Source organism: Indicator indicator, chromosome 7 (genome assembly GCF_027791375.1).
Source record: "Indicator indicator isolate 239-I01 chromosome 7, UM_Iind_1.1, whole genome shotgun sequence".
Lineage (NCBI taxonomy): Eukaryota > Metazoa > Chordata > Aves > Piciformes > Indicatoridae > Indicator > Indicator indicator.
Genome location: NC_072016.1, coordinates 2155765 through 2167998, shown reverse-complemented (window position 1 = coordinate 2167998; position 12234 = coordinate 2155765). Strand labels below are relative to the sequence as shown.

Genomic DNA, 12234 nt, shown 5'->3' with positions numbered 1-12234 from the left:
AGTTTTCCCATCTCACAATATTTTTTTGCATGCTTCTCCCACAAATAAAAATAATTTAAAAAACCCACCAGAATGAAATGACAGTTTATTCTCTCCAGTAAAGTGGTAGAATATAAACTTTTCAAATATTATAGAATCAGAATCATAGAATGGTCTGGGTTGGAAGGGACCACCAAAGGTCATCCAGTCCAACCCCCTCTGCAGTCAGCAGGGACATCCACAACTAGATCAGGTTGCCCAGAGCTCTGTTGAGCCTCACCTTGAATATCTCCAGGGATGGGACCCCAACCACCTCCCTGGGCAACCCGTTCCAGTGTTCCACTGCCCTCATGGTGCAGAACTTGTTCCTAACATCCAATCTAAATCTGCTCTCCTCTAGTTTGAAGCCATTGCCACTCATTCTCTCTCTGCAGGCCTTTGTAAACAGTCTCTCTCCATCCTTCTTGTAGGCCCTACTTTTTCCTATGGTTCTATTTGTAAAGCTTGTATTAGTACACTGATGTAGCATAGGAGTGCATTATGAGGATAAATAGTGCATACTAGACCATAATTAACTGTGGGGGAAGTTTGATGTCAGCAGGACTCTTCTGGGATTTTGGGGCATCATTTCACTGGGGAGGAGGGGGGAAGAAAATAAAATAATAATTGTCTTTTTAATTGTTGTCTTTCAGTTTTACAGAATTTTTGGATCCATTCCAGCGGGTTATCCAGCCAGAAGAGATCTGGCTGTATAAAAATCCTTTGGTGCAATCAGACAACATCCCTACACGTCTTATGTTTGTAAGTACTTCAGGGTTTTACTGGTCATTTGATGGCTGTAAACTAAGTGCACTTCCATTTGAGAAGCAGTAGGAAATCTTTCAGCAGTTCAGGATGGTTCTTTTAATCACAGTGACAATTGTTTCCCAAAAGGTAGGAAATCCTGGGGCGTTTGTGAAAAGCATCCTGAATTTATGACTGTTGGTTTAGGCTAATGGTGATTTAGATGGATCCTAGAGAAAGGATTGGAGAAGCTTTTTGGGATTAGCTGATTGGGTGACCTGACAAAACCTTCCTGTGCTCTCATATTGGGTTAAATGCTTAACTTGGAAATCCCATTTATTGTTGGGCACTGAGGTATTTGCCTCCTCCTTTTGCCTCCTTCTTTTGCCTCCCACATGGACAAAAACCTTTATTTTAACTTCTGCCAACAATCATACCCAATATGCCCTAGAGCTGCTCTGCTGTCACCATTCCTCTGGCTCTCCCCAGCACAGACTGGGCTGTCAGATTGTATTGTTTTCTCTGGTTATCAAAATTCATGGATTTGATAACCTTCACTAGCAATCGCGATGAGCTACATATGTAAGAGTGCAGTGAGACAGACCACTACAGAAATGCTGAGGAATTACAGGTATAGTTCAGGCTATTAAAACAAGTAGGTCAGGCTTTGCAAAAGCTTTGTCAGCCAAAGTGGGGATTTTTTTCAGGAATGAGAGTGGCAGATGAGGTCAAATCCTAGTACCTTTGCATCAACTCATCTTTCTCCTGTGTCTTCAGTAAAGCTAGAATTTTACTTCTCAGATGAAGGCCTGAATTCAGAATAAATGCAAATCACCCATGTTGTTTGTTCCTTAATTAAAAAAGTTTCCATAACTGAAGGCCTGAGTCTTTAAAAGAATTTGTAAAGCATTTCTCATTGCTAGTCTTCTACTCTGATGTTGAAGCACGTGGCTATGGCTTACCAGAAAGCAATCTCTAAGACTTTTTGAACTGTTGGGTTATTTTACGTGCTGAGAAATTTGAACCCAAGAGAAATGTTGTGAATACTTCAAACCCAGATCTAAATCAGACAAGTCTGCATGAGTAGCAAGCAAGACTGGAAAGACCAGAGCCTTGTTCTATCAGTGGATATTGCTTGCCTTGGAAAGTGTCAGCTTCTCTTGAATACATGGAAATATGTGGGAGTCCCTATAAATTTAGCATATCTCTGGCTTGCCAGAATGAATAATGCATGAGAGAGACTTTGTCCGTTTTACAAAAGCAAGGCAATGCTGGGATGTTGCACTGCTGGAAAAGGAAACGTTACTGAGATGCATCTGAGGAAAGCATTGCTCGTTAGACTGTTGCCAAATCTGTTATGGATATGAGCCAGGCAGAACCTTTTTTTTCCAAAACGGAGAATCGGGAGTCTGTAGCAAGCCAGATTTTCTTTATTTGTGCATTTTGCTGCAGAATAAAGAATGCCTTCCACCTGATGCTTTTGTGTAAGGAACAGCAATGTTCTGCAAACAGGAGTAGTTCTTCATCTCTCCCCAGAAATCCTAATGCTTGTGAAAGATGAGGAAATCAGCAGTTCTACCAGATTTCTGAAGATTGATTGTGAAGGGCTTTGGAACAAGCTGCCACTTGAATTATATTCTCTGTTGATACTTACTGCTGCTCTTGCTTGTTCAAAAGATTTCTAACTCCATTAAAGCACCACTGTATGGCTGTCAGCCTGGCTGTATTTCTACATGTTTTTCAACAGTGGAATGCAGATACCTTTCTGTTTTCTTTCCTGCTGGTAATCTTTACTTTCTAGAACGAAATTAATAATTCTAGGGGTTTTGCTGTAAGTTTTTTTACTTTGTGTCTCTGAAAGCAGAAATGAAATTATTACTGAGGACAGCTAGCAGTGAACATTGCTGGAACAGCAATGTGTGTGGCACTGGCATCCTAACTTGAATCTCACATACACTGTTGCAGAAGAGAGTTTTAAGTGGAAATGGTGAATCTTCTTGCACAAAACCTGGTGCTGCCTGCCTTTCTAAATATAAAAAAGGGGAACAGACTCCAGACTGTGTTTTAATCTGTGTGGCTCACTGAGTTAGGTATTTTGCAGATGCAGGTGAGAGAAATCTGGTCCAAACTGCACTACCAAATTAACAATTATAGTGCATTTTTGTGCCCTGCTCAGAAATTCTGAAAATGTAATATGAGGACTGAGATGGTTCAGTATTATAAAAAGGAGAGAGTCATCTTTTGTCATAATGTGTCTTATCTTGTCTGGTTTTCATTTCAGTGGTGCTCTTTAAGTGAGGCATTTTTCAGTCTCAGTAAAGAGATTAATCTTACTTAGGCCACTTGGTACCATATGCTTAATTTTTTTCCCCCTTGTTTAAAAAAACAAAACAACACAAAACAGTCATTTTCACTTTTATTCAAAAGAAAAATGCTTTTCAAAGGCTTTGATTTGTTTTTGAACAAATGTGGTTGCGAAGAGATTTGGGGGTTCCAGAAAGGGATTGGTTAACTTAGACTGGAACCACCAAGAAGCATCAATGGGACTACCTGACCTACAAGCTGTCTTTTACCACTGCAATGGAAGGTCTGAGTCAGAAAGGATGATGGAAGGATCAGCTGGGAACAAAATCATAGTTTCTATAGCAAGCTACTAAAGAAAAACACCCTGACACTGTGTTTGGAGAAACTGATTTGGTGGAGGACAATAAATACGTGCTCTTGGAGGACAGACCAGAATATACAGACAGGAAGTAAGATGGGAATGGGCTGTCCAGGGAGGTGGTGGAGTCATAGTCCCTGGAAGTGTTTAAAAAAAAAAAAAAAGACTGGATTTGGCGCTTAGTGCCATGGTGTTGTTGATCAGATGGTGTTAGGTACTAGGTTGGACTTGAAGATCTCAAAGGTCACAGTCTCACAGTATATCAGAGGTTGGAAGGGACCTCAAGAGATCATCAGGTCCAACCCCCCTGCCAGAGCAGCATCACTTAGGGTAGTCCACACAGGAACACATCCAGGTGGGTTTGGAAAGTCTCCAGAGAAGGAGACTCCACAACCCCCCTGGGCAGCCTGTTCCAGTGCTCTGTCACCCTCACTGGAAAGAAGTTTATCCTCATGGTGAGCTGAAATCTATGTTCAAGTTTGAACCCATTGTTCCTTGGCTTATAACTGTGTGCCACTGAAAAGAGCCTGGCCCCCTCCACTTGACACCCACCCCTCAGCTATTGATAGACATTGATCAGATCCCCTCTCAGTCTTCTCTTCCCCAGACTAAACAGCCCCAGGGCTCTCAGTCTCTCTTCACAGGGGAGATGCTCAAGTCCCCTAAGCATCCTCCTGGCTCTCTGTTGGATTCTCTTCAGCAGGTCTCTGTCTCTCTTGAACTGGGGAGCCCCAAACTGGACACAGGATTGCAGGTGTGGTCTCAGCAGGGCAGAGTAGAGAGGTAGAAGAGCTTCTCTAGCCCTGCTGGACACATCTTTCTTGATCCATCCCAGGATCCCATTGGCTCTCTTGGCCACAAGAGCACATTGTTGTTCCATGCAGAACTTGCTGTCCACCAGCACTCCAAGGTCTTTCTCTGTGGAGCTGCTTTCCAGCAGGGCAGCCTCTAACCTGTCCTGGTGCCTGTTGCTATTTCTCCCCAGATGTAGGACCTTGCACTTGTCCTTATTAAACTTCCTGAGGTTTGCCTGCAGCCAGCTCTCAGCCTTTCCAGGTCATGTTGGATGCTGCACAGCCTGAGGGGTGTCACCAACCCCCCCAGTTTTGTATCATCAGCAAACTTGCTGAGGGTACTCTCAATGCCCTCAGCAAGGTCTTTGATAAGGTGTTTTCCAACCTGGTTGATTCTGTGATTCTGTTTTTTGGATACCTGTCACATTTACAGCAAGTCATCCACCATAGTCCAAATTACTCTGATGGTGCTGTCTGTGGAAAGCAACGGTCTGCATTGACCATTTTAGCTTCCTTCTGGGAGGAATTGCTTTCCTACAGTGCTGACAATGGTTCTGCTTAACGAGTGAGTATGCTTGTAGATGTTCAGCTGTTGTTTTGCTGGTTTTGAACAAAACATAGAACCATAGAATGGTCTGGGTTGGAAGGGACCTCCAAAAGTCATCTACTCCAACCCTCTCTGCAGTAAGCACAGATCAGTTTCCCCAGAGCCCTGTCGAGCCTCACAGTTCACTCCACATCCAAATGAAAGTATCATAAAGACATGATTTCAGTGCACTAAAGAATGACAGATAAAAAACAGAAAGTAAAGAGCATTTCCATATGTCAGGATGTTGCTGCTGGATTCTCTTTTGTTGAATAGGGTCTCACTCGAGAGCACAGCCTGGGTGGGCTGCCTTCTGGAGCAGAGCCTGGAGTGTCCAAGGTCTGTATGGATTAGTGTATGAGCGTGGTGGACCTTTTCAGTTCTTCCCTTTTCAGTTATGAAGCTGACATTTGAAATGCAGCTCCAGGCAATTACAAATCAATTACAGCCCACAGTTACATTACCGTTTTAATGTATTCATTGCCCTCTACTTGTGAAGACAAATCATCCCACTTTGCTTAAGGTCAGGAGTTTGACAAAGATCACTCAGCCTTCCAGTTTAAATGGAGCTAACTGGAACTAATTGTTCATCTGCTGGGCTGAAAAGGAATTGATGCTCTCACACATGGTATTTGTTATCTCTTGCAGGCAATTTCCTTCCTTACACCACTAGCAGTCATTTTTGTGGTGAAAATAATCCGGCGGACAGACAAGACTGAAATTAAAGAGGCTTTCTTAGGTAATGTATGTTGTACTTCAAGCTGGAAAATGTGTTGCTAGCTATCACAGATTGATTCGAGTTGTCATCTAAGCCTTGAAGAAAACCTGTCTCCATTGCAGTCCATTATTAGTGTTCAGTGCAGTTATAGTTGCAAGCCACCTCTAAAAGCCTTTGGTTTTATGTATATGTCTAAGTGTACAGATTCTATGCCTTAAGTCCATATGGTGGGTTGAAATTACCCCCCAAACTAAAATTAACAGACCAGCTCAGATGGAAGCAAACAAAGCTCTATTTACAAGCAAAACTAAAAGCTAGAAATAGGAAATGCAATGAATGTGTCCAAAATATACAATATTGACATGTATGTACAATTTATAAACAACACAAGACCCCTCACCCTGGGCAGAACACCCTGGGGTTACCAACAGCTTCCCGTGTACAAGGGAAAAGAGAAGAGCAGAGAGTAACTTGTTAGTTGCTTAGCCACAAGAAGAATGCAGCCAAGGTCAGCAACAGCCAAGCAAAAGCCACCAGCTGGTATCTGCTAGAGTGAAGAGCTGAGAGAGAGTTTATACAGCTCACTTTATATTAGTTATCAGACCAATGGGATTATTCAGACCTTATCATTATTGTTCTTTTGCATCCAATGGTAATTTATTTACATTCTACCACTTTCTACTCAAGATCTGTGGAAAATTTCCCAGGCATCAGCCTAAAACTGCCACACTCCACAATCTAGCTATCCAGGGCTAGAATTTGATCAGCAAAGACAAGACCATCTGAAGGACTGTTCAGATGTATAAATTTCCCTCACAGCCAATCTGTTTCTTACCTCTTACTTATACTTGCAGCTATTGTAAATTAAGGGTTTGACTGGAAAGTGCTGTGAGACTCAGCTGCTTAGTGTAGAGAATTACTCCTCTCATTGTTTTCTCTGACCTTCTCCTGGAGTTTATTGTCCCCCAGTGCAAAGTCCGTGCTCCTGGCTCAGCTTTTCTGATCAGAAACTGATGTCTCATCTTAAACTGCCACTGGAGTTAGGTGTGCACTTAATCCTGGACTGAGAACTGCTATGGCTCTGTTATTGGTGAGTCCTAATTACAGTTGTAGGCAGTGACTTTCAGCAAGAGGAACAGGTAGACAGTGGGGAGGGCAAGTCTTAAACTATTCCAGCTAATTCTGGCTGTGCCTGTCCTTGGAAATCTTTTAGTCACATATGCCCAGATCCTTTTTACATAGATATTGCCAGAGTCCAAAAGTAATTGAAGCACTTTCACTGCCAGAGGATACTTTGAAGCACTAAGAACTACAAATGTTTTTTTGTTGGCAGTGTGTTTGTAATGTGCCTAATTCAGAACTTCTGCTTGACCGTCTCATTTATACTTTAGTTTATTGTCCATTAGATTGTAAGGCCAAACTGATACTCAGCCCTACTTTAGCTGGATGGGATATGAATAACATTATGTATCTGCTTTTAATTATTTCATTTTTTTTAGACAAGACTGAGTTTCCATAGCTTGTCCTTTCTCCAGTTCTCTAACACAAGCGTGAAAAGATTCTAATTTTGTTTTGGCTGCTGCCAGTCATTTGTAGTAAGTTCTGAAATGCCTTATAATGATATTTTACTGACACATCCATTCAGTAGAAATAACTGATGTGTAAAATGCATACATTCACAGTTCTGAGTTTCCCTTTCTGTCATTTAAGAAGGAGAGGAGCTTTGGATTAGTTTCTCCATCACTCATTCTCATCAAGACAAAGAGTAAACTGTACTGCATGTCTCAGGAAAGCAGATGTCTCTACATCTCCCATAGAATGTAGTCCATTGCTTCATATGCCTTTGACTCAGTGGAACTTTCCAGTTCACCATGCTACCATAAATAACTGAGAGAAAAATGAGAGAAAAAAGAGAAGATGGAATTGAGGGATCACTGTGAACATAGGTGTTGAAAGTGGAAGACTTTTTGGAACAATGTCTCAGGATTGATTTGTTCTTCTATTTTTGCTGGTATCTGTTGCTATAGTCTGAGAAGATCCTTGTTTTTTCCTTTGATGGAGGACCTCCTCTTTTTTGGTTTAACCTAATGAAAAATAGATTCTATAACACACACACACATTATGATGTATTATAGCCTCAAGCAAAGATTTTATGGAGACGAGATGAGTGCTGCCAAAAGGCAGCATCTGGGGCAGCAGTCCAATGAGAAAATCATTTGTGTGGTTGTCACAATCAAAAGTTATATTACTCTAAGTGTTCTGCTGGAAATCAGAGATTTGCCTGAAAGCAGTTTGGTTGTTTTTTGTTTTGGTTTGGTTTTTTTTCTGATGGGAAAGAAAATCCAGTGACTCTTGTGTTATAACAGGGAGCTACAATGTGGACAGCAGCACTAAATCACTTTTAGATCATAAGGAGTACATGTGCTGGATCCACTGAAATCAAGGCAAAGATCTGCACAGGCTTTTTTTTTTTTTCTGCACAGAAATCTGGGGCCTCAGCATGCAAGCAGAGATAAGAATGATGTTTCAGTCATGCCTAGGATGACAGTTCCTCTTTATTACACAGATTTTAATCCTGGGAGCAAATGTATGGGGAAAATGTCAACAGTTTTAGTCAAGATATCCACAGCTTTTGAAAGAAAAAATAAAAAATCATCCCATTCTAGTTTTAGCCAAAAGGCAATTCTTAGCCTGAAAGTGGACTGTTTAGTTGCATCATACATAGAGATATAGATACGTCTATATCCATACATATACATACATAACTGCACACAGACATACTTGTATAGGTCTCTACAGGAATTCTCCTCGACCCAAAGAGTGTAGTAATATTTTAATCTAATAAATTGCAAAGCTAATAAACACAGTACTTGATCCTGTAATAATTATTTCTACCTGATGATTTATGCCTGGGCAGATGGCATGACACGCAAAAAGAAAGAAGATTTCTCAAGAGTAAAAGCAGAACAAAGTAAGCCTTGTGATTATGATGATGCTCTGGATTCTGTCCTTAGTCTGGTTAATAAGAAAAGGGCTGCAAAAATGGCTCAGTTGTCAGTCCAGTGTAACTTTCAGTCTGTAAATCAAATACTGTAACACTGCAATTTATAGCTTGGTATTTAGGTTATTGTTCTGTTTGTTCATTTTGTTTTGTAGCTGTTTCCTTGGCTCTAGCTCTGAATGGTGTCTGCACAAATACAATTAAATTAATAGTGGGAAGGTAAGTTTTGTCATGTTATACATGATAGCTTCAGCTGTTAAGAGAAATGGAGACAGCTATAGACCGATAGAATATATCTTAATGAAAAGATGACTGCTGTTCCAAAGCACATGGAATTAGAATAGGCCCCTGTGAAGCTGTCCTTTCCCTGGTGCAGGTGTTGTATGACTTCATTATGTGACATCCAGCTGTGGTAGGGATCTGTGCCCCAGTGCTTGGTTATTTGTTTGACTGGCTGGGGGATCCAAACAAACAAGGAGTTTGAAAGGAAAGGAGTGAGCTGAAATCAGTTCATTAAATTGGCAACACAGAAGGGAAGAGCCATGAGGGAGTTCAGATGCCAGTGCCACGTCTGATCAAATAGAAATCAGTTGAGCCTCTCTATAACCCAATGCTCACACTGTGTGAAGCATGTTACTGAACATGATTATTTCCAGGTAACATCAAGATCCATGGCAGAGCAAGCCTTGGAGCTGAGGAATAAGTGCACTCCTTGGCAGGCTCTCTTCTTGGGGAAACAGAAATTTGAATGAAGGGCTCAGAAAAATCCTAGCAAACAAAATTATCTAGAAAATAATTTTTTAGGTGGGTTTTGGCTTTCTTTTTAACCTCTCAAAAATTTTGACTCATTTGAACTGAGGATTTTCTACTCGATTTGAATTCATACACTATTTCATACAGACCAGTGCTGCATTTGTTGTTTACTTATTATTCAGCATTGAGGAAGCAGCATTTGTGCTTGGTTTGTGGTAAAGCCTCTCTGCTACAGTGCTGATGTCCTGACAATAATGGCACTTGGCACTTTTATTTCAAGAGTGCTTTTGAAATATAATGAAGAATGTCTGCACCACCTTCTTCAGGCAGACATGAGCTCATTTTGTCTTGCACTCCAATACAACTGTTTGCTCTGTCATTTTGTCTCTGAATCTGTGGTCATTCACTTTGCTTCTTCTCCACATGGTTTATTAGCTCAGGATCAGTATGATGGCAGTCAGACCTAGGTGCTATCATTTAGCTCAAAGCAGGATGGAAAGAAATTCAGGAGGTTTGTTCAGTGCAGTCAGTCATCATTAAAGCTGGCATTAGAAGTTGGTGGTTGTTTTGGTGCAAATCTCCTAGTCTGAGCTGTAGTCCTGTTCACAGCTAGAAGTGTCAGCAAGACTTGTGCAGCTTCCTGGGGTTGTTGTGCTGCTTTGCTCTGCCACTGGAAGTGGTGTACAAGATTGATTGCTTTACGTAAGAGTAACCCTGCCTGTTTGTTTCCAGAGACAGCTCCCACTTGTGTGCTGCACTGGAAGCTTTGCTGAGAGAAGAGCCTGGCTACAAAAATGTGATCTTGAATTGAGGGACATGGTTTAGTGGTGGACTTGGCAGCGTTAGGCTTACTGTTGGACTCTTATGATCTTAAGGGTTTTTTTCCAGCTTCATTGATTCTGTGATTTTTGTTGCTAAGGCAGGAGGAAATGAACTCTGTTTAATGAGCAGTAAATGTGATAATCACTTTGAGGTTTATTTGTTACTACAGCTTTTCTATTTTTAATATCCATGGTGTTTTTTGTAGACCGCGTCCCGATTTCTTTTACCGCTGCTTTCCAGATGGAGTAATGAACTCTGAAATGCACTGCACAGGTGATCCAGATCTGGTGTCTGAAGGCAGAAAGAGCTTTCCGAGTATCCACTCTTCCTGTAAGTTCCTTTTAAATGCAGCACCTCTTTTGTACAAACCTCTCCTAGCTGTGTTTCAGAATTGCTCTTGTTTTGTTCAGTCGGGAATCAGATTTTTGCTGGAGGAGCCTGGACTTGTGTCTTAGGTCACCACTCCCAGAAGTTTCCTTCTGGAAAGTTGTGAGCCTGTGTGTGACCCTTCCTTATCTTGAGAACCACTTGACTTCACCAAGAGGACTATCAGTAGAGTAAAGCACTTATTCAAAGTTAAAGAAACCTGTGGTTCTGAGAGACTACCTGCTCCCAGTCCAGAGCTCTGTGTGTGGCCTTTGTCGATACAGCAAATATTCATTTGTTATATTCCACTGAAGTATGAAATGTGACAAGACATGTTTGACCTGCATAGCTTTGAAAACATCTGCTTAATGTCTTTCAAGTACTAGATCTGTGAAACCAGATTTAAGTCACGAAGAGTTCCACTTCTTTTATCATTGAACTTTCTTCAGGGGAGGTTATACGCTTGAAGGTGGAAGGGATATAAAAGAATCCCACAGAGATCACTTTGTGTCATTTTGATGCTGTCCAGTCTAATGAACTGGGTACAAAGTGAGCTTCAAGAAGTTTCTACAGCACTAGAAGCTACTGTGATATGCCAGTAGAGGGATGATTCCTTCACGCATGGTTTTCTTACTCTTTCGATGGCATCCCCTGCTGGTTGTGCCTAGAGGAGGGATCCTTGTCTGTGGGGCCCTTGATTCGGAGGGGTTCTTGTACTTCCATGTTCAGATGCCTGCTGCCACTGTACTGCTTTGCCTGGGCACCAGCAGGATTAAATAACAGCTCTGTTCCCAGCTCAGGCAATAGGAAAGAGGAAAACAGATAGAATGTCCTGACTTCTCTGTCAGCATGACAGCACAGAAGTAGGTAGCATGAAACAAGGGTAGCAATAGTAACTCATTTAGGGGAGCAGGTGGGCAGGAAACAGGTAAATTTGGTACAATACAATTTGGAGTTTCTGTGATTTCTTGTCTGCTTCTGGGACAGCAGAGTCATTTGTCACTCCATTTGAGGGGGTCCTCAATCTAGGTCTGATGGTTTGATCAGTTACTGTTTGCTTATGCTTTATTCTGACAGACATTTAGATGGTTTTATTAAAACTTGCATGGCTGATTGAATTAGCTGTATTAACTCAGATGTTTCCAAAGCTTCCTTTCTTTGTCTTTAGGAGATGATCTCTAGAGAGTTTTGTGTCGAGTGTCTAATAAAACTTCCTTTCATCTGTAAAATAACTTGATTTCTGTGAGCTCTTTTGCTTTTGTTTGGCCAGTATTGTTTGTACCTTGTGCTGGTCTGTTTCCAAGAACTGCCAATTGAATACCAGGAAGTTGTATTTCTGGAATTTGGCTTTCTGCTTTTTTTTTTTTTTTTTTTTTGGTATAGGAATAACTTCAAATTGTCTAAATGTGCAGAATGATAGGTTGCAAACAAGATGGGTAATGAGATTAATGAAATTCAGAGCTGATCTTTCTCCTTTACTCTTGTTTGAGTCTCAAAAACAGATAAGGGGAGCAGTAGTTGTTTGTAGTCCTAAACGACAGACCAGTTTAGTTGTCTCAGATTTTGTTTATAAGCATTAAAGAGAGAAGGGCAGAGTGTGTTGTGTGCTGTTTAGAACAAAATGGTATTTATTGCTGTTTGCAGTCTGTCTTCAGATCTGCTTGTCACACTTAATTGCAGCTCTCTTGGTTAAGCATTCTGTCGATGTGTAACAACAAAGGCTTTAAGTGAGTGCAGGTATACACACACCCTGGGATTTACAGATTAGCC

General features: G+C 41.2%; 1 protein-coding gene across 1 annotated transcript in view; it reads left to right on the top strand.

Annotated features, from left to right (window-relative positions):
• The window catches only part of PLPP4 (phospholipid phosphatase 4), a 64969-nt gene that overhangs the window by 24385 nt on the left and 28350 nt on the right, over positions 1–12234 (top strand). The window contains exons 3-6 of the mRNA XM_054382309.1: positions 672–780; positions 5453–5543; positions 8679–8742; positions 10304–10428. Of these exons, the coding sequence (XP_054238284.1) occupies positions 672–780; positions 5453–5543; positions 8679–8742; positions 10304–10428 (389 nt within the window). The remainder of the gene's footprint in view (positions 1–671; positions 781–5452; positions 5544–8678; positions 8743–10303; positions 10429–12234) is intronic.